This window comes from Argentina silus (genome assembly GCF_951799395.1).
Source record: "Argentina silus genome assembly, chromosome: Y".
Taxonomy (NCBI): Eukaryota; Metazoa; Chordata; class Actinopteri; order Argentiniformes; family Argentinidae; genus Argentina; species Argentina silus.
In genome coordinates this window covers 11741629-11764402 of record NC_139654.1, presented here as the reverse complement: position 1 = coordinate 11764402, position 22774 = coordinate 11741629, and the positions used below count along the sequence as shown (strand labels likewise).

Below are 22774 nucleotides of genomic sequence, written 5' to 3'. Positions count from 1 at the left end.
GTTAGCCAGTTCTTGTGGCAGCTCTACACTCACTGAACACTTTATTAGGAACACCTGTACACCTTCTCATGGTGGAGGTGGTGTAATGGTGTGGGGAATGTTTTCTTGGCACACTTTGGGCCTGTTAATACCAATCAATCATCGCTTGAATGCCACAGCCTATTTGAGTATTGTTGCTGACCATGTGCATCCCTTCATGGCCACAATTTACCCATCTTCTAATGGCTACTTCCAGCATGATAATGCACCATGTCACAAAGCAAAAGTTGTCTCAAGCTGGTTTCATGAACGTGACAATGACTTCAGGTGTTCTTCAGTGGCCTTCCCAGTCACCGGATCTGAATCCAATAGAACACCTTTGGGATACGGTAGAACGGGAGATTCACAGCTTGAAAGTGCACCTGAAAAATCTGCAGGAATTGCGTGATGCAATCATGTCATCCTGGACCAGAATCTCAAATAAATGTTTCCAACATCTTGTGGAATTAATGCCACGAAGAATTGAGGCTGTTTTGAGAGCAAAGGGAGGCCCGACCCAGTATTAGTATAGTGTTCCTAATAAAGTGCTCAGTGAGTGTACATGCTCAAACCATAGCATCTCCTCCATCATACTTTTTAGCAAATTGTAACCTGACCATCCTTTTTGAGGATAACCAGTGGTTTGCACCTTGCAATAAAGCCTCTGTAGTTCGGCTGGTAACGTATTCTGCGGATGGTAGTCTCTGACACATTCACGCCTAACTCCTGGAGAGTGTTCCTAATCTGTGGGACAGTTGTTTGGGGTTTTTTCTTAATTATGGTGAGCATTCTTCGGTCATCCACTGTAGAAGTCTTCCTTGGCCTACCAACCTGTTTGTGATGACTGAGCTCACCAGTGTTATCTTTCTTTTTTAATGATGTGATTGTTTTTTTAAGGTTTTGGCTATGTTTCTGATTGATTTATCTGATATTTCAGCTTCATAATGGCTTTCTTGACTTTCATTGACATCTCTTTGGTCCTCATGTTGACAGACACCAATAGCAGACTCCAAAGGCAAATCCAAAGCCTAGAATCAATACTAGACATTGACAGCTCTCATTATGCCTGCACAAATGATATGACTGAACACACCTGACTAACACCTGTCAAGCCAACTTTCCAATACTTGTGGTGCCCTGAAATAGAGGGACTATGTATAAAAAGGGTTGTATAATTTGTAATGGTGAAACCAATCTGAAAAAGGAAAACATTGAATTAAAGCTACTTTCAACTCACAGTAATTGTTTGATTTCAAATCCAAACTGTTGGGAGTATAGAGCTAAAAGAAGACAAAATGCTTCCTCTTTCCAATATTTATGGAGGGCACTGTATGTGGTCCTTTCTATATCTGCTGCTGTAAATGACCTTCCTCTAGGGGATTAATAAAGTACTATTGTACTCTCTCTACTCTTGTCCAAGCATTCAGTTAATTTCGATCAGATTAGTGATGATACTGTAAGTATGTAGTTGGGACTTTCCCAGCTACCTTGACCACTCTCCCTCTCCTCACCTCCATGTGGCCCTCCTGCTCCAGAGGCTTGATCCCAGCAAAGATGTCTGGTTCCTCTTCGTGATAATTCTCTGGGGCCCCTCCCTCGGCCCCCTCCTCTGAAGCTGCGCTCAGGTAATAGGCCTGGTAGTCGTCCTCTCCTACAGGGTCTCCCCTTGCCCTTGCTGCAGCTGCTACTTCTGGGGCCTGACTGGCCACGGGTCCTGCTGCAGGGGTAGCTTCTCTTCGGCCACCATGCGGCGGATTGCCAGCACACGTTGCCACGGTAGCAGTGGCCGTTGAGGCGGAGGGTCGAGCATCTCCGACGGGGGCCGTTTCCTCGCCTCCATTCTCCTCCAGCTCCATGGTGACGGCCACCTCCACTGCAACATCGGTGTTCTCTTTCAGGGGGAAGCAGGGTGGGGGTTCGGCGGGCAGGTTGGCAGCCAGGGTGACCCGTTTCCCCTCGTAGGGATACTCATTGATACCCCCACTACCACGGTACTTGCGTGGCTCCCTGAGCAGCGGGCTGGATGACGGCAGCATCACGGGGGGCGTGAAGTCAATCATGTCGCTGGCCTTCACTCTCAGCACCAGAGTAGAGCCGTCGTCCAGAATCAACTCAACCAGGTCGGGCTCCAGAGAACTGTCCTCGCTGCTGGTGCACCGCTTAGCACTGGCATGCACCCCTCCTGGCCTCCCAGAGCCATTGCAGGAGGCCTTGCTGTCCTGAGCCAGCTTTGCCTTGCCCCCGGTGGAGGAGGAGCCTCCAGCCTTGTACATGTTCTTACTGCCTTCCTCCAGAGAGAGGGCTACGTTGCCCCCTATCTGGACCAGCACCCCGCCACCACCATCACTCGCCAACAGCCCCTTCCTCTTGCTCACAACGGTCTCCTTAGGCCTGACTGCCACTTCCTGTTGAGGAGAGTGGCCACCTACTCGGCACTTGTAGTCTCCCCCTTCCCCCTCAGAAGTCCCAGGTCGACCTCCACCTCCTCCAGGCTCATGGGGGTCTCTGTCCAGGCTGGCCTTGGCCCCTCTCTGCTGCAGCACCGCCCTGGCCCAACAGAAGGAGGCGCTCTTCTTGTCGACACTGCAGTAGGTGATGCCGGGCAGTGGGTAGGCCACCTCCCAGTTGAAGTAGCAGGACTCCACGGCAGACTTGAAGCCCTGGAAGAGCTTGTCCAGGGACTTGCGGTGCTGTCCGCGCTTCACAATCTCTATCACCTTCAAGTGCCACTGCTTGAGCTGGGCAGCCAGCTCCGATTGCCTGCAGGACAGAACAGACACACTGACTGATTACATTGCTCTGCCAAGATAGCATGGTCCACTGAACAGAGACAAATATACAATCGCACAAAAACACACACGATAATGGTCACAAACTGAAATACACAAAATCATGCACAAACAAAATGGCTATTCAGAAAACTGTCGCTGTGACTGAACACACACACAGTCACATTCTCGATTGTGTTATTCTATCTCAGCTCTCAACAAAGTGCTCATCTAAACAGTCAGTGTGTCGAGAGAGAGCATCAAACTGACATACAACCAACAGCTCTGGAATCAGCTCTGTGCCATGAGAATAAGACATGTCATTATTAATCAGACTGGCTCTTATACACTCAATGTCCTATAAAAAAATCCCCCAAAAAGTCTAAAATATCCACACAAAAAAAAGAAAAAAAAAAAAGTTTAAAATGTAATAAAAGACACCTCAGCAGAGCCAAATGTAGACCTGGGATTGGTGTGAAAGGGGTGGGCAAACGGGAAGGTCAGATAGACAAGGAATGCTCTGTAGTCTGCACTAGACACACTCTTATGAACATGGGACAACTAGGCAAAAGTGAAAAAGAAAGGGGTCTATGACGTGCTATTAGGGCCCTGAGTTTTTCCTGACACAGGTTTGTGTTCCAGCCTAGTGCCATCACAACTGATTTTCAAAACTTTACTTAGGTGAATCAGGTTCGTCACTGCTGAGCTGGAACAAATAGTACTCAGGCTCTGCAGAACCAGGATTGCTCATTATTCCTCGGAGGGTTGGTGATGGTCCTCACCTCTGGGGGCTCGTGGTGGGGTCCAGCACTGCTAGCCTCCACAGGACTACCATCTCGTCACACATGCTGGCGCAGGCATGGGCTGCCACCCCTGACTGCCCGTTACTGCGCCCTGGGTGCCCGCTGGCACTGCTGTGAGACGCAGACGTACGCACACTGTACCACCAGCCAATGATCTGAGGAAACAAGAGGAGAAGATATCGACATCATCATTGTGTGTGTGTGTGTGTGTGTGTATGTACACACATTGAGGTCTTTACTTTTTGTTGAAAGTATTGTTTGCGCTTCCTTTACTGTTCATTGTGGATAAAAAAAAAAAGGGATGGGCTGGTGGGGGTCGAATAAAGTACACTCACCGGCCACTTTATTAGGTACACCTGTTCAACTGCTCGGTAACGTAAATATCTAATCAGCCAATCACATGGCAGCAACTCAATGCATTTAGGGGTTGAGCCTAAAGACGACCTGCTGAAGTTCAAACCGAGCATCAGAATGGGGAAGAAAGGTGATTTAAGTGACTTTGAACGTGGCATGGTTGTTGGTGCCAGACGGGCTGGTCTGAGTATTTCAGAAACTGCTGATCTACTGGGATTTTCACGCACAACCATCTCTAGGGTTGACAGAGAATGGTCCGAAAAAGAGAAAATATCCAGTGAGCTGCAGTTCTCTGGGCGAAAATGCCTTGTTGATGCCAGAGGTCAGAGGAGAATGGCCAGACTGGTTCGAGATGATAGAAAGGCAACAGTAACTCAAATAACCACTCGTTACAACCAAGGTATGCAGAAGACCATCTCTGAACGCACAACACGTCAAACCTTGAAGCAGATGGGCTACAAAAGGGGGTCCAACCCAGTACTAGCAAGGTGTACCTAATAAAGTGGCCGGTGAGTGTATGTACAGTACTCACTATGATGGGGCCACAATGCACGCATGTACGCAAGCACACACAGTTAACCTATTCATGCATTTATACAAACTCTCTCTCATAAACATCGTATTTTATCAGTAACAATCAACATACTAACTTTCTTATTGTGGAGAGTGGAGACCTTCAAATAATCTCAATACAATTAAGAATAATTTCATAAAATTCAGAGCAGTGCAACCCTGACTATTTTAAATTTCTCTCAAAAATCTGAAATCAATGTATTCTAATTTATTTATTTATTCATTTATTTATTTTGCAAAAAGGATTAGATATGATTTTACAAAAGGATTTGAAACATGACCATTTTATTTTGATTGATGATTTTTAATCCCAGATTGGAGGGCTGGACAATGGAGTGCACATTCTTTTAACCCATGTTTTTAACCCTTCATCACTCGGAAGCCAGTTATTTTATGCACTTCGCACTGTTTTTAGAAGCAATTGCTATACTATGTGTTACATACAGTGTTGTGTCTTCTGTATGCTGCCTTCTTGGCCAGGGCTCACTTGTAAAAGAGATGAGAATCTCAATGTGACTTCTCTGGTTAAATAAAGGATAAATAAAACATTTAAAAAAAAAGATGCAAGCAACACATTGGGATAGAACAGATGTTTTATTTTTTGCAAAATTGCGCGGGCCGCCAGTTGCCCATCCCTGAACTAAAGTATTAGGATTGTGTCTGTCTGTCTCTGCACCTGTTCATAAGTGAGACACTGCTCAGTGAGGATCTCCAGCAGGGGTGCTGCATTGCTGTCCCTCCTCTTGAACATCTCCCTGACGATGGACAGAAGGTTCCAGATGCCTTCGGGCTCCCGCCCCCTCAGGGGCCTCAGCAGACACGCCCACTCAGCCGCAGCCGGGGGCTCCGTGGACGACAGGTACATGGAGTTCACATCACTGCACAAGAGGAAAGAGGGCACACGTACATGCACGCACGCCCAATGTGGGTACATTTCAGTCAGCTGCGGTACATTTCAGTCAAACAGTAACCTCATCCCTTCCTATACAGTATAGAAAATACATTATTTCTCATTGTTTATCTGAATGAGATGGCCAACTCTTACACTGAGCAGGCTATGCTTTGTGAAATCCCACCGAGGTACGCATAGAACCATCACACGTCACAACATCAAGTCCAGTCACTTCTCTTCAACCATTCAGGCCTCTGTTGGAACAACACATTTCAATACCTTCCTCCCCGATTACCTCGTACCCTAACGGCACTTAGGCCTCTGCTGGCTTACCTGAAGACCACAGGTGAAGGTCCACAGAACTTGTGCAGGGTCTTCTTGATGTTGTCACTTAGCGTGGACTCGTCCAGGTACCAGGTGCTCTGGTCCGAGGCAGAGGGGCCAGCAGTGGGGTCTGCACACAGGAGGGTTCAAGATCACCATAGCAAGGAAGACGGGCAGTAGCAAAATTGAACCATAAACATGGTTGAGCTACAGGTGACAGTTTCTCAGTATGAATGAATGCTGAAATGTGTCACTTACTGAATACATTTTACTAAACATTACGCTCTTAATAGTATGTAGTATGATTAGTATGTAGTAGATACTTTTAGTAAACAGTAGGCAGTAAGAGCTTTCAGACATGACCTAGGTTCTGAACTGCAAGAGAAAGATGAGTATAGGCTGCCCCCTACAGGAGGCAGACAGAAGCACAGGCAGGAGCAGTGAATACCTGGAGCTCCACACACTGTGTTGATGGCTGTTGACTGGGAGGACAGGAGCTCGTCCAGGAGGCGCTGGGCTGTGGGTAAGATCTAAAACAACCATACAGAGTATCACGTTATCACTGAATCTGTTTCGCTCTCTCACGCACACGCACAGTGTGTTTCCCTTCAGAGTGCGGAGCCTTGTTTGTCGCATAGGTTTCTATGGCTACTTCTTAAATCCTCCCTTTTGAATATGAGGCTCTGATTACAGCAAATAAACACTGTTGCCCTTAGAGCTGTGTAACATTACACTGACCAACACCGCACTATTGACTGCAATACATGGGGAGACAGCTACTGTGTGTTATCTCTCAATAGTGCAGGGTTGGGCAGACAAAGAGTACTGAGGCTGGGCCAGTTACAGGCTGAGGAGAGCTACCCCTGCAAACCTAGTAGCCAATTAGAGGTCATTTAAAAAGACAACTTGTTCTCTGATCCAACCCAATGTTCCCTGACAACCACGAAAGGTCCCGGCCCTTATAAAAATCTCATCTAACAATGAGGATAGGGGAAAGTTTGAGGAGATCTGACAGCAATTCGATAGTGTTTAAATCTGCTGGTGCTAGTGATGTTGTGGGGCTTTCTGTGTCATGTTACCTGCTGGGGAAGCTCACTGATTAGGTACTGGGCAAACTTCTGCAGCTGGTCTCTCTGCAGCCGGGACAGGGACTCCGACACGGGGGCCCGCAGACACACTGCAGATGCCTGGACACACACATACCATATTATTACCTAGCTCTGTTTCATGTTCACACAGTGAGTTTATCAGTGAGGAAAATATCAAATTAAACTGGAATTTAGAAGTGAATCATGAACCGTAGTAGTGCAACATTGCTCATGATGACGCCTTTGTTAAGAGTGCAGCAGAGCCTCTGGCCTATACCTGCCACTGGCAATACCTGCCACATCCCCTGGAGCTGAGAGAGAGAGAACCCCCAACCCCCCTTGCAAAAAGGAGAAATTTGGCCCATGCATAATACATGACCCAGATCCCGTTTGGAGACCCCTCCAAAAGGTCATTAAAAGGAATATGGAATGTCCTCAGGCGAGTCGTAGCAGCAGACACCATCGAAAATGATATTCCCCACATAAAAATATGAGAGAGAGAGACCTCCATATTGAAGTATTGGAGGAAGCATTTTGTCTTCTTGTAGCTCTATACTGACAGTTTGGATTTTAAATCAAACAATTACTATGCGGTCAAAGTAGAGATTCTCAGCTTCAATTAAATGTTGTTTTTTTTCCTCCAAAAGTATTGGGAAAAAAATATAGAATGTCCAAATAAAGTACTTGTTTAGTATTTGGTCGACAATCCTTGCATGCAATAACCACCTGAAGTCTGCGACCCATTGACCCCACCAGACGCTGGGTATATTCTGTGGTGATGCTCTGCCAGGACTATATTGCAGCCATCTTCAGTTGTTGTTTGTTTTGGAGGTCTTTTTGCCTAAAATCTTATCAGGAAATAAAATGCATGTTCAATTGGATTTAAATCTGAAGATTGACTTGGGCCAGTCAAGAACTTGCAGTTTTTTGGCCCTGAAAAACTCCCTGGCTGCTATGGCAATATGTTTGGTGTCATTGTTTTACTGTATGGTGAAGCACCATCCAATGAATTTGGAGGCATTTGCTTGTACTCGAGCAGACAAGATGTTTCTGCATACTCGAGAACACATTCTGCTGCTACTGTCAGGAGTGGGAGCTACTGTATACATGCCCAAACCATAGCACCCCCTACAGCATGTTTCATAGATGAGGTGGTATGGTGTAAATCTTAGGCAGATGCTTTTTTCTCCAAACCTTCCTCAGGCAATCACTCTGGTACATGAGAATATTTGTCTTATCTGTCCACAAGACCGTTTTCCAGACCTCTGAAGGCTTTTTAGGTACTTTTTAGCATCCTTTTTGACCATCCTTTGAGGATAATTAGTGGTTTTGCACCTTGTAGTGAAGCCTTGCACACATGCACCTCCTGGAGAGTGTTCCTGATCTGTGGGCGGTTGTTTTGGGTTGTTTCTTAATTATGGTAAGCATTCTTTGGTCATCCACTGTAGAAGTCTTTCTTGGCCTACAAGCCCGTTTGCTGAGCCCGCCAGTGCTTGCTTTCTTTTTTTAATGATGTCTCAAACTGTTGATTTTGGTAAGTCTAAGGTTTTGGCAATATTTCTGATATTTCAACCTCATAATGGCTTCCTTGACCTTCATTGACGTCTCTTTGGTCCTCATGTTGACAGACACCAATAGCAGACTCCAAAGGCAAATGCAAAGCCTAGAATCAACACTAGACATTGACAGCTCTTATGCCTGCGCAAATGATGTGACGGAACACACCTGACTAACCAGAAACACCTGTCAAGCTTATTTTCCAATACTTTTGGTGCCCTGAAATAGGGGGACTATGTATAAAAAGGGTTGGAATTTCTAAAATGCTCGGAAGATCATTCCACCCACTGGAGCACCAAGACAGAGAAGAGCCGTGACTGAGCAGGGCGACCACCTTTACCGCTCTGAACTCTGATGTTCAAGAGTTTTAGATAAGAATGAAAGAAGAGATACTGGTCTGTAGTTCTGGACAACAGATGGGTCAAGTGATGGCTTCTTGAGAAGAGGTTTGACTCTAACTGTCTTAAAGGCACAGCGAAATCTAGTAGTAGTAGTGATAAGCAAGAGGCTGTGTGAAAGAGCTGCTAATGTTATCAACCTTCTTTACAAAGTAGGCGACAAAGTCATCTGCAGAGAGGGAGGGGGAGGGAAAGGTGGGTTGAGGAGTTAGGAGAATGTGGCAAACAGTTTCCTTGGGTCAGAGGCAGTCGACTGAATTTTAGAATGATAGAAGGAAGCTTTGGCAGCAGACAGATGAGGAGAACTTCAGGAGGAGAGAGTGATGAGGCTAGGTCTTCAGGATGGTCAGGTTTCCTCCATTTCCTCTCAGCTGCTCGACGGCCTGTTCTACTAGATTCAGATAGCCATGGTGCAGGAGGAGAGGATCTTGCTGGCTTAGAGGAGAGTGGACACAGAGGGTCAAAAGATGAGGATTGAGGAGGCAGCATCAATAGACAGAAGAACAGAGGAAGAGAGAGGTGGGAGAGGGTCCGCAGGTTGAGGCGGGTAGTAACAGAACGGGTAGAGTTTGAATGGGAGGGGATGGATTTCAGGAGAAAGGAAAAGGATACAAAGTGATGGTTAGAAACCAGGAGAGAGGTAACAATAAGGTTGGAAGTGGAGAAGGATCTGGTGAAGACAAGGTCAAGCTGATTGCCTGCCTTGAGTTGGAGAAGAGTGAGACAGGGTAAGGTCAAACGAGAAGAGAAGGTTATGAAAGCCAGAAGAGTGAAACTTCTTGATTTGACGTTGAAGTCATCAGGAGAGTGAGTGGTGTGCTGTCCTCAGGGAAGAAGCTGAGAAGGATGTCCATCTCATCTAGAAAGTCACCAAGCTGACCTGGGAGGCGATAGATAAAAACAATGAAGTTTGACATGGAAAATAACAGAAACATCCTAGAATTCAAATGAGGATATGGACAGATGTGAGAGAAATAAGATTAAATATCCACTTAGATGAGATGAGGAGCCCTATGCCACCCCCTCGACCAGAGGGTCTAGGGGTGGGAGAAAAGGAGTAGGCAGCGGAGAGTGCTGCTTGAGTAGCCGTGTTTTCCCATGTGATCCATGTCTCAGTGAGAGCCAGGAGGGATTTAAAAGGAGGCAAAGGAGGCGATAGGCTCTGCTTTCCTGACTGCTGACTGGCAGTTCCAAAGTCCTCCGGCAACAGAAAGATCAAGACATCTTGAGTGTGTGAGGTACAACAGATTGGATTGGTTGCTGCAGCGAGGTAGAGTGCCTCGTCTAAGTACCCTACAGAAAGGTGAAATAGCAGGGATGGAGAGAAAACACATTATAGCAGGTGAGATTCGATTGAGGGATTCTAAAGCAAAAAGGAATATAGGTAGCGCTGATGACAACAATATTGAAAGCAAATACTCAGCCGTGTGGCCCTTCTCTGTCCTTCCTTGATGGACTCCCACAGATAGACTCCCTTGTCTTTGTGCGCAGAGGCTGAGAAGACGAGGCTGACGCTACAGTTGCCGCTGTCAGATCAGTTAGGCATAAAAGTGCAATTCTCAAATTGCTGATTGCCTAGCAGAGGTGTAAGCCCCTCCCACCTGTCAGCAGTCCTACAGACAGTAATTAGCCCACAAACTACCAGTCAACACCTTCAAACACAGCCAGATGGCCAATCTATTCAAAACAATAATAAAAGCTAGACAGATACTAGCCAGAAACTGACAGACTAACCAATCCCACTTATTCTACCAAAAACTCGCAAAGTACCTAGCAAATCACTTTATTCAAATACAGAAGGAATTCTACTCAACCAATCCTGAAGAGACAGAAGATTCCACAGCTATAGACAAATGTACACATTACGCCACGTCAAAATGTCGCCACATCTTCACTGGACAGGTCCAAACGTGGTTTAATGCAAATTGTGTCACCCAGCGGGGCAACAACCTTCAATATCCACTTTCACAGAGAGGGGTGACTCGTGCAGGCCGCTAACAAGAGAGGCCTCCAATCTGGTCCTTGGAGTTGATTACTTCACTGGCGAATCCACGTCCTATCAGCTAACCAAGCTCCATGTGTCTGGTAAAAGGTCCCAAGAAAGCTATGGAGGCCTGTGTGTTCCAGCGGTGTGTGTGCCTCGCTGCCACAGAACTGCTGACACAGCCGGAGATAAACCCTACACAGCAGGGGTGGGATATGACCATAGGCGTACTTTTCGTTGTAGAGTGATATTCTCAGAGAGATATATACTTCAGTAACAGTAATATAATTGATAATTATATTATCAATCTGATAATTTGGCATAACCAGAGTCTATTTATTTCTTCTGAGCCGAGCCCATAGGGTCGAGTACATTTCAAGGACTCACAATAAAATGGCATATGCAACCCGTGATCAGTCACACTGGAAGATTTGGAGCCTGCTATGGTAGCCAGAGAGAGAGAGAGAAAAAAGGTTCTGAAGACAAGTAATCAAATGCACACACTGACTGCGCTTCTTGAGCTAGCATGGTGGGATCAAATTACACTCAGATGAGGGGAGTTGTTTTGGTAAAAAAGAAAAAAAAAGAAAGAAAAAAAACACAACTGCCCCAGTGTGGCAACTTTTGGATTGAAACCAGACGACAAAGGTATATACAGTGCCCAGCGTAAGTAATGGCGTAAAACAATACTGAGGTTAAAGTACAGATTATCAGCTTTTTTTTTTAGGGTGCTTATCGAAGATAAGGCACTTGGTTCTTATCAAAGGTTTGTGTACATATTGGTTTCACCATTTAGAAATGACAACACTTTTTATACATTGTCCCCCTATTTCAGGGTACCAAAAGTAATGGGACAATTGGCTTGACTGGTGTTCCTGGTAAGTCAGGTGTGTTCCATCATATAATTTGTGCAGGCATAAGAGAGCTGTCAATGTCTTGTATTGATTCTAAGCCTTCCGTTTGCCTTTGGAGTCTGCTATTGGTGTCTGTCAACATAAGGACCAGAGACATCAATGAAACTCAAGGAAGCCATTATTAGGCTGAAATATCAGAAAATTCGGAATCAGAAGCATAGCGAAAACCTTAGACTTATCAAAATCAACAGCTTGGAACATCATTAAAAAGTGAACTCAGCAATTGCAAACAAGTTGGTAGGCCAAGGAAGACTTCTACAGTGGACAACCGAAGAATCCTCACCATAATTAAGAAAACTCCTAAAACAACTGTCCCACAGATCATAAACACTCTCCAGGAAGTAGGCGTGAATGTGTCAGAGACTACCATCCTCAGAATACGTCGCCAGCTGAACTACAGAGGCTTCACTGCAAGGTGCAAACCTCAAAAAGGATGGTCAGGTTACAGTTTGCTAAAAAGCCTGCAGAATTCTGGAAAAGATTAGGGTTACGGATGACATGAATATTAGTATGTACCAGAGTGATTGCAAGTGGAAAGTTTGGAGAAAAAAGGATCTGCCCAAGATTTACAGCATATCACCTCATCTGTGAAACATGGCCACCGCAGCCAACCCAGCCACGCCCTGTTCTCTCTGCTACCTTCTGACAAAAAGTACCAGAGCATCCAGACCCGGTCCAACAGGCTCCGGAACAGTTTCTACCCACAGGCCATAAGGCTGCTGAACTGACCACGCACCCCGTGCCCCCCCCCCCCCCGATATTATTGCGCCAGTACTATTATCACTTTGTCACTTTGATTACATATTATCGAATTGTTGATTGTTGCTGACTGCTGTTGTTGAGCATGGAGCAAGATCCCAAAGCATTTCACTGCGTCAATTACAACTGTATCGGATATACACTCACCGGCCACTTTATTAGGGACACCTGTTCCAACGCAAATATCTAATCAGCCAATCACATGGCAGCAACTCAATGCATTTAGGTATGTAGACATGATCAAGACGACCTGCTGAAGTTCAAACCGAGCATCAGAATGGGGAAGAAAGGTGATTTAAGTGACTTTGAACGTGGAATGGTTGTTGGTGCCAGACGGGCTGGTCTGAGTATTTCAGAAACTGCTGATCTACTGGGATTTTCACGCACAACCATCTCTAGGGTTTACAGAGAATGGTCAGAAAAAGAGATGTATCCAGTGAGCGGCAGTTCTCTGGGCGAAAATGCCTTGTTGATGCTAGAGGTCAGAGGAGAATGGTCAGACTGGTTCGAGATGATAGAAAGGCAACAGTAACTCAAATAACCACTCGTTACAACCAAGGTATGTAGAATACCATCTCTGAACACACAACACGTCGAAACTTGAAGCAGATGGGCTACAGCAGCAGAAGACCACACCGGGTGCCACTCCTGTCAGCTAAGAACAGGAAACTGAGGCTACAATTTGCACAGGCTCACCAACATTGGACAATAAAAGATTGGAAAAACGTTGCCTGGTATGATGAGTCTCGATTTCTGCTGCGACATTCAGATGGTAGGGTCAGAATTTGGCGTGAACAACATGAAAGCATGGATCCATCCTGCCTTGTATCAACGGTTCAGGCTGGTGGTGGTAGTGTAATGGTGTGGGGGACATTTTCTTGGCACACTTTGGGCCTCTTAGTACCAATTGAGCATCGTTTAAACGCCACAGCCTACCTGAGTATTGTTGCTGACCATGTCCATCCCTTTATGACCACAGTATACCCATCTTCTGATGGCTACTTCCAGCAGGATAACGCGCCATGTCACAAAGCTCAAATCATCTCAAACTGGTTTCTTGAACATGACAATGAGTTCACTGTACTCCAATGGCTTCCACAGTCACCAGATCTCAATCCAATAGAGCACCTTTGGGATGTGGTGGAACGGGAGATTCGCATCATGGATGTGCAGCCGACAAATCTGCAGCAACTGCGTGATGCTATCATGTCAATACGGATCAAAATCTCTGAGGAATGTTTCTAGCACCTTGTTGAATCTATGCCACAAAGAATTAAGGCAGTTCTGACGGCAAAGGGGGGTCCAACCCGGTACTAGCAAGGTGTACCTAATAAATATATATGTATTAAAGTGGCCGGTGAGTGTATGTGACAAATAAACTTTTATTTGATTTGATCCGAAGCACACCACGTCAAGAGTTTGCATCGCAAATGAGGGAATGAACTAGGTCAAGACACCAGCAGAGTAAATCAATGACACAATCCTGGATATTGCTGCTGTTTAATGTGCTGTAGCACATTTGTCAATTGAAATCAATTGACTAGAAATTATTTTTCAGATAATTAAGGTAAGACAGGTTTCCTGATTTCAACCCCATCAAGCTTGTCTGGCACTGTAACAAGTCCGTGACAGAGGCGGAGTCGAGGTGCTGTTTTCTGGGAAATCCCGTTTATTTTCATAAAATGTTCGTAATAACTCCAATGTTCGTAATAATTTCAATGTTCGTAACACAACGCCACTCGGCGACTTTCCAGTCGCCCTCCTTCTCTGTCGAACGCCGAGGCACACACATCTTAAACCATCTAGTCAACGAGGCTTCATTTGCAACAGGTGTGCAACGGAGCCTCGCCGACATCACCCTGGCCACGGTCCTGTAGCTCCCTCTACAGGCCGAACGCTGCATGTCCCCCCACATACCCCCACCGCCCGACACAGGCCGGGGACACGACGGCCGACAACCTACTCCCCCCCCCCCCCCCTGCACGGGAGAGGAAGTCTGCCACGACCATCTGCGCCCCCGGTCTGTGCACGACCGAAAAGTTGAAGGGCTGCAACGCGAGATACCACCGGGTGATCCTCGCGTTCACATCCTTCATGCGGTGGAGCCACTGGAGGGGAGCATGGTCGGAGTAGAGGGTGAAAGCGTGACCCAGCAGATAGTAGCAGAGGGCGCCGACCGCCCAGGCCTGGCACTCCTTCTCCACCGTGCACTCCCTCTCCGATAGTTTGCGGCTCAGGTACAGCACCGGCCGGTCAGCCTCCTCCACCCGCTGGGTCAGCACTGCTCCCAGGCCTCTATCCGACGCGTCCGTCTGTAGGGAGAAAGGGAGGTTAAAATCAGGCGCATACAGGACCGTTTCTCCACAAAGAGCGCGCTTAAGGGCCTCGAACGACCCCTGGCACTGGCCCGACCACTGGACCGGATCCGGGGCAGCCTTCCGGGTGAGGTCCGTCAAGGGACTGGCCAGCTCTGAAAACCCCGGCACGAACTGCCGGTAATAGCCAGCCCAGGAAGGCCCTCACCTCCTTCTTCGTCTTGGGCCGAGGAGAGGCTGCGATGGCCGCAGTCTTTTCAATCTGCGGCCGCACCTCCCCCCGACCCAAGTGGTACCCCAGATACCGGATCTCCCTCCGCCCGATCACACACTGCTTCGGGTTGGCCGTCAGCCCCGCCTGCCTCAGGGACCGCAGAACAGCAGCCACGCTCTGCACATGCTGCGCCCAGGTGTCACTGTGAATGACAATGTCATCCAGGTAGGCCGCAGCATAGGCAGAGTGCGGCCGCAGAATGCGGTCCATGAGGCGCTGAAAAGTGGCTGGGGCTCCGAACAACCCGAAAGGGAGCACTGTGAACTGGAATAGCCCGAGCGGAGTGGAGAATGCAGTTTTCTCCCGGGATACCGGCGAGAGTGGAATCTGCCAGTATCCCTTCGTGCAATCCAACGTCGTGAAATACTTGGCCGTGCCAAGCCGGTCCAAGAGCTCGTCAACCCGGGGCATCGGGTAGGCATCGAACTTGGAGACCGCATTAACCCGTCGATAATCCACACAGAACCGTATAGCCCCATCCGGCTTGTTGACAAGCACGATGGGGCTACACCAGTCACTGCGGGACTCCTCGACCACACCCAGCTCCAGCATGGCTTCCAATTCCCTGCACACAATGTCTCGTTTGTGTACCGGCAACCTATAGGGACGCGTGCACACCGTTAAACCCGGCTGCGTTTCTATGTGGTGGTCGATAAGCGTAGTCCAACCGGGCAGGGGAGAGAACACGTCCGCGAACTTAGCTTGCAAATCTGCAACGTCCGTGGCCTGGCTAGCAGAGAGAAGGTTATCAATACCGACCGGAGTGCTAACTTTTGATTTTGGGACTTCCGGACCGAACTCATCTCTCTCTGGAATTATTGTAGCCAGAGCAACAGTGACCACGTCGTTCCATTTTTTTTGGAGATTTACGTGATACACCTGCAAGCTATCCCCCCGGTCCGAGCGTACTACCTCGTAATCCACGTCCCCCATGCGACGTGTGACCACAAACGGCCCTTGCCACTTCGCTAGTAATTTCGTGCTGGAGGTGGGTAACAGTACGAGCACCTTATCTCCCGGTGTAAATTCTCGCAGGTTAGTTCCTCTGTCGTACAGTCGCTTTTGACGCTCCTGGGCAGCAAATGCTCGCGTGAGATAACCCCTAGGGCGTGGAGCTTTGTGCACAAGTCCAGGACGTATTGAATCTCATTTTTACTGTCGCTAGACCCTTCCTCCCAATTTTCTTTAAGAAGGTCTAGGACACCCCGGGGCTTACGCCCGTAGAGTAATTCAAACGGGGAAAACCCGGTGGAAGCTTGGGGGACTTCCCGTACCGCAAACAACAGGGGATCTCGCCATTTATGCCAATTCCGACTATCCTCGTGTACAAACTTCCGGTTCATTGACTTCAAGGTCCGATTGAACCTCTCACAAAGGCCATCAGTGGCCGGGTGGTAAACACTGGTTCGAACCGCCTTGATGTTCAACAAGCCATACAGTTCCTTGAGGGTGCGTGACATAAAATTAGTGCCCTGATCGGTGAGAATCTCTTTCGGGATTCCCACGCAGGAGATTACTTGAAACAATGCCTGCGCTACACTCCTGGCAGAGATATTGCGCAGCGGTATTGCCTCGGGGTATCGGGTTGCGTAATCTATCAAGACCAACACAAATCGATATCCCTGTGTACACCGATCAAATTGCCCGATAATATCCATCGCAATGCGGTCGAATGGGTTCTCGACCAATGGTAAGGGCCGCAAGGGGGCCCGTGGAATGGCCAGGGGATTTACCAACTGACATTCGCGACAAGAAGCGCACAACCTACGCACCTCTGCCCGAATTTCCCGGCAGCTACGGGGAACCAACAACTGGGTTACTTCCTCCTGGCTATGTGAGTCACGACTTACTCGGTACAACCTGTCGCTGATAATCGCGAAATAGGGGTGGGCGTACCAAAGTACCATCAATCGCTATCACTTGGTCATAGGCCGATCGTCGGGTCTCGTCACGAGACTGCTCGAGGGGGAAGTCACCTAGCAACGGATAGTTCGGCGGGGGAATCTCGGGTTGAGACCCCCCCGCCGGCTCCGGCTCCTCGGCAGTGTCGCGAGGCGCCGCCTCAGCACAGAGCACATTACCCGCCTCACACCTCCCTCTCTGTCGTGCACGCACCCCGGTAGCCCTCCTTACCGCTTGAGGAAACCCCTCCCAATCTACACCCAGAATAAGGGGATTAGTGAGGCGCGGGCTAACCGCCGCCTGTACACTATGCTTTTTCCCTTCAAAATGAATCTCGATCGCGACCAGAGGATATTCGTGAATGTCCCCATGCACACACTTCACCAACACCCTCAACAACGCCAACAATGCCCCCGGTCGAACCAGGCGCTCCTGGATCATGGACTGCATGCAGCCCGAATCCAAGAAGGCCTGGTGCGTATCATTGTATCCTTACCGGAACACAATACGCCGCTCCTGGTCCGGGGGGAGGGCCCGGTATGTCGCCGATGCGGACGACCTGCCCCACCTCCCTCACTGGGCACTCCGCCTGTACATGGCCCGGCCGTCCGCATCGCCAACACACCCCCCCTGTCGCTCGGGGTGCTTCCTGTGGGGCCAGGGCTGGTTCTCGACATGCCTGCCCCTGCCAGCTCGTCCTCGGGGCGGGCGCCGGTCTCTCCTCCTCCGTCACCATGGCTCCTTCCGGGCGCGGGGCCGGGGTTGGTCGTCGGGGCTCCTGCGGCGGGAGGGAGAGATGGTCCTCCGCCAAGGTAACGGCGGCCGCGAGATCCTGGGGCCGGCGGTCCGGGCCGGGAGCCCCGTGGGGAATTGCTCCAACACCACCCGGTCCCCGACCTCCTCCGCCGAGCTGTTCCCTGGGTCCAGCCACCGCCGCGCGCTGTCCCGCAGCCGCTGGGCGTAGGCAAAGGGCCGGCTCCCCTCCTCCATGGTCAGGGCCCCGACGAGCTCCAGGAGGAGGGTACGGTCCTCAGCCCTTGCCGTCACCATCTCCCTCACCGCGGTCTGGTGCTCCTGCTGGGCCTGCTGCTCCAGTATAAGGGCCATCCTTCCGATAGCCGCGCTTAACGCCTCCATTCCCTTTTTTCTCCGCCTTCGCTGTGCCCCATGTTGGGCGCCACTGTAACAAGTCCGTGACACAGAGGCGGAGTCGAGGTGTTGTTTTCTGGGAAATCCCGTTTATTTTCATAAAATGTTCGTAATAACTCCAATGTTCGTAATAATTTCAATGTTCGTAACACAACGCCACTCGGCGACTTTCCAGTGGCCCTCCTTCTCTGTCGAACGCAGAGGCACACACATCTTAAACCATCTAGTCAACGAGGCTTCATTTGCAACAGGTGTGCAACGGAGCCTCGCCGACGTCACCCTGGCCACGGTCCTGTAGCTCCCTCTACAGACCGAACGCTGCATGTCCCCCCACAGGCACGCATTGAAAGAGTACATCAGAAGAGAGGCGAAATCAACAAACAGATGAGCTTATTGTGGCATTTGACACTATATTCCAACTATTGATTCATTGACAATGTGACGTATCATATGCCAGACCCATTTGTGATTTACTGTACTGCCTGTGAATCTTCCCAGTCATCAAAACCCTTCACTCCATTCAGTCATTCATTTTCTACCTCATTGTTAGTTCTTTTTTTATATTACTGTTTAATTAAAAAATAAAGATTTCTTTGTATTTTGATCGGTGTGTGAACGATTGCATCAATGAAAGTTCTTGAGGATTGAGACTAAATATTGGTAAAATTGGTCAAAGTAAATGTAAGGATAATTTAACTTAAAGATCTCTCATCAAATCTTTAGTGGTGCCCTGCCTTTATCGTTACCGACTTTTATTCCAATCCTAAACAATTTGAATATTAATAATATATACTTTCGACCGATACCCTTTACAACTGATATACAGTGCCTATAGAAAGTCATCATACCCCTGTGAAATCTTTACCTTTTGTCACATTACACCCTGGAAATTAAAATAAATCAAATCTAACTTTTTTGAGCTGTATGTACACATTATAACCCTCATCATCAAAGTGAAAATACAAATTAAAAAATTATTTTGTGAAATACCTGGTTTGGTTAAGTGATCAGCCCCTTAGAGTATACCATTATAAACTTGCTCAGGTGCAACCAATCAACTTCCAGATCAAACACCAGGCTAATTGCCCCCCACCTGACATCAATTGTAGTGGTTTTGATTACTTCAGAATAAAACCAGCTGTTTCTTGAGGATTCCACTACTAGAAGCGCATGGTTCTGCAAAGAATTCACCATGGTTGGAAAAGTACTTTAAAAAGGCCTCCGGGATAAAGTTGTAGGAAGGTACAAGTTAGGTGAAGGCTACAAAAAGATTTCGAAGGCTTTAGCTATCCCTCTGAGTACCGTTCAGAGCATCATTAAGAAGTGGAAGGCGTATGGCACCACCAACACCTTGCCTAGATCAGGCCGTCCGTCCAAATTGGATGACCGAGCCAGGAGGACATTGATCAGAGAAGCTACCAAGAGGCCAAAGGCAACTTTGAAGGACTTACAAGTCTTTATGGCTGGGACTGGTCTGTCTGTGCATGTGACAACAATCTCACAAGCTTTACACAAAGCTGGCCTGTATGGCAGGGTAGCAAGAAAGAAGCCTTTTCTGAAAAAGTGCCACAGTCAGTCTCGTTTGTGCTATGCAAAAACACACCTGGAAGATTCTGTTGCCATGTGGAAAAAGGTTTTATGGTCAGACGAGACTAAGATTGAACTTTTTGGACTGAACTCCAAGCGCTATGTTTGGCGAAAACCAAACACAGCACACCACCCAAAACACACCATACCTACTGTGAAGCATGGTGGTGGCAACATTATGTTGTGGGGATGTTTCTCTTCAGCGAGGACTGGGCAATTGGTCAGGATTGAAGGGAAAATGGATGCTGCCAAGTACACCCAAATTCTTGAGGACAACTTGCGTCCCTCTGCTAGACAGCTGATCTAGACAGATGGGTAGGTCATTCACCTTCCAACACGACAATGACCCTAAACATACCGCCAAAAGAACAACGCAGTGGCTTAACCCATTTGTGCCGACTGCCGCGCGACATCTACCGCCGGTTGCTGCGTTGCGCACATTTGAATTTACCGCCATTTTTGATTTGTCGTAATTTTCATGAGTGCAGCATATAATGCACTGTCATTGGTTCAAATACACGAGGCGGGTCTTGTTGATTTTTTAAAACCACGTGAGCACCCGAATGTCGTGTCGTGGAAAATCAATCAGACATACAAGTGCGTTCGGCGAACCACACGACATTTGGGTGCTCACGTGGTTTTAAAAAATCAACAAGACCCACCTCGTGTATTTGAACCAATGACAGTTGGCAAATCAAGTTTTGACAAATCAAAAAAGCTGCGCTGCGCAGCAACTGGCGGCAAATTCAAATGTGCGTAACGCAGCAACCGGCGGTAGATGCAATGCTGCGTAGCGCAGCATCCGGCACAAATGGGTTAAGGATAGAAAGGTGAATGTCCTTGAGTGGCCAAGTCAGAGCCCTGACTAAAATCGGATAGAAAATCTGTGGATGGACTTGAAGAGAGCAGTCCATCGCCGCTCACCACGGAATTTGACTGAACTCGAACAATTCTGCAAGGAAGAATGAGCAAATATTCTCCAATCTCGGTGTGCAAAGCTAGTAGAGACATATCCAAACAGATTGATGGCTGTAATTGCAGCAAAAGGTGGCTCTACAAAGTATTAAATCAGGGGACTGATGACTTTTCCAACCCTGTTATTCTTGTTTTTAATTTTTTATACATTTTAAGAACTGTCGCCTTTTTTTCATTAGTTTGATGTTGTATGGCTAAATTTCTTTTATGGGTTTTGATTTCAGGCTGTACGACAAATATAGTAACTATTTCAAAGGGGTATGATGACTTTCTATAGGCACTGAAATAAACTTGATTTTTATAAGGCAAGCCATTCTCTTTTCAAACATCCTTCACAGCTGCTTTCGGCAGCACTCCACACCTTGTGTCTGCTGCAGCAGCAGCATTGAGGTATACCACGGCAGCGTGAACCTATTAACCACTGGCCCACTGTACGCACGCATACACGTGCACGCGCACACACTCACGTTGTGGATCCTGAAGAGGCAGAGTGCCACCACATGGGCGCACCACTTGGCCCCGGCACCACAGGTGCAGCTGCAGGAAGTGATGCGGCAGCGGTCGAACATGACGGCCACATTGTAGGCCGCCTTTGATTGGCCCGTCTGGGGCGACACCACGGTGGCACTGAGATGGAACCCTGCGTGCGAGCAAGAGAGAGAGAGAGAGAGAGAGAGAGAGCAATATCAGCTGTGTAAGGTCCATCTGCCTGGCTGTGTGAAGACTCAGACAACGCAACTGGAGCAACAGAATGAGAAATACAGTTTATTATGCCAAACTGGCATAGAGTCAGCCTAACTGTTCCAGATTCCAGACCCCCTTCAGAGAGCCACACCCTGTTCCTGCCCCAGTCCCTGCTACTTCTACCTGGCAGTCAACCCTCCTACCCCTCCCGAGAGACAGGGTTTCCATTACTTCACAATGAACTCTCTAATACCTTGAACCTAATATCACACACAGACCTGCCCTGTGCTGCGCTTGCAGGGAGGCATTGAGGTAAACTCAGTGGATAGGAATAGAGAGTGGTTAGGTTTACAACACATACAAACATTAGAATTAGAGCCTTTTAGGTGATCGTGGAGATCTTTGAAAAAGGCTGATGCACGCCCCTAAATAAAATTATGTAGTATTACTCTCTCTAAAAGGTCAAATGAAATCGCTGAGGTACAGATATCCGCTTTCATTGTACAGACCTTTTTTCTATTACCATAAGCATGTATCACAGACCCATTGTTCTGTCATGCAAAAAAAACAACAGGCATTTCACTGCAAAACTCTGATTCTAGCTGGCATGTGAGTGCATTGAATGGAGTTCTGGCTTCATTCACTGACCCAGGGAAATGTGTGGAGGAGAAGTTCAACAGCAGCATTCCTGCATTATCAGGCTACACAAAGTTCTCTTCTCAAGTCACTGTGTGTTTCTGCACACTGAACTTGAGTTTTGATTGGTCAAACTCAATGGAACATGGCTGGTGATTGGACAGAGCTCTGTTGCAGCTGGTGACCAAAGCTCCTTTCCACACATCTGGCCTGGCTTCTCTTATCCAGTCATCTGAGATCCAGTCATCACAAGAATGCTCAACTTGTTTCCTAAAAGCCTGGCTTGTGGTTACACTTGAACTAACCTTTAATTTACATTTATTTGTTACCTCGCCTAGCGTGGACATGGATAGAGAAAGGTGGATATACCTAATGTACTATGTAGCACAAGACTAGGAATTTGTGACCAATGTGAAATGTATGGAGGTTGGTTTCCAGCCTTCAGTGCTGCGAGTATTGCTGTCGTCTCTGAGCTGTGGATGAGGCAGCAAGTGATGTTATCTAAAGGAAGGCCACTGCTCACCTATCTGCAGAGGGTCCTTGACGGCCCTCATCCTGTAGAGCTGCTCCCCGCGCTGGAACTCATCAGGGCTGCCATTGGCGAGACAGGAGTAGAGCCTGGAGGGGAGCAGACAACACAGAGGGAGGGGGGGGGGGGGGGAGTTAACACACCTGTATTGTACACTTTGTGACGGCTGCCGGGGTGTGCGGGCGCGTCACGGATCCAAACACAGTGTAAGCAGAGAGGTCCACACCAGAATTATAATCAAAGATGTTTATTCGGTTCGCGGGGAGAGGGAAATGATAGAGAGAGGGTGGG

General features: G+C 47.9%; 1 protein-coding gene across 5 annotated transcripts in view; it reads right to left on the bottom strand.

Annotated features, from left to right (window-relative positions):
- Positions 1 to 22774, bottom strand: part of LOC310823783 (zinc finger SWIM domain-containing protein 8-like) — a 100404-nt gene that overhangs the window by 57837 nt on the left and 19793 nt on the right. For 3 of the 5 annotated variants that reach the window (XM_083696636.1, XM_083696632.1, XM_083696633.1), the window contains 8 exons: positions 22478 to 22572; positions 21102 to 21274; positions 6812 to 6919; positions 6181 to 6262; positions 5742 to 5862; positions 5193 to 5394; positions 3569 to 3744; positions 1530 to 2778 (listed from right to left, as the gene is read on the bottom strand). In XM_083696636.1, the coding sequence (XP_083552762.1) occupies positions 1530 to 2778; positions 3569 to 3744; positions 5193 to 5394; positions 5742 to 5862; positions 6181 to 6262; positions 6812 to 6919; positions 21102 to 21274; positions 22478 to 22572 (2206 nt within the window). Of the gene's footprint in view, positions 1 to 1529; positions 2779 to 3568; positions 3745 to 5192; positions 5395 to 5561; positions 5663 to 5741; positions 5863 to 6180; positions 6263 to 6811; positions 6920 to 7546; positions 8884 to 21101; positions 21275 to 22477; positions 22573 to 22774 lie in introns of those variants that run through there. The other 2 variants (XM_083696634.1, XM_083696635.1) reach the window with 2 other exon arrangements.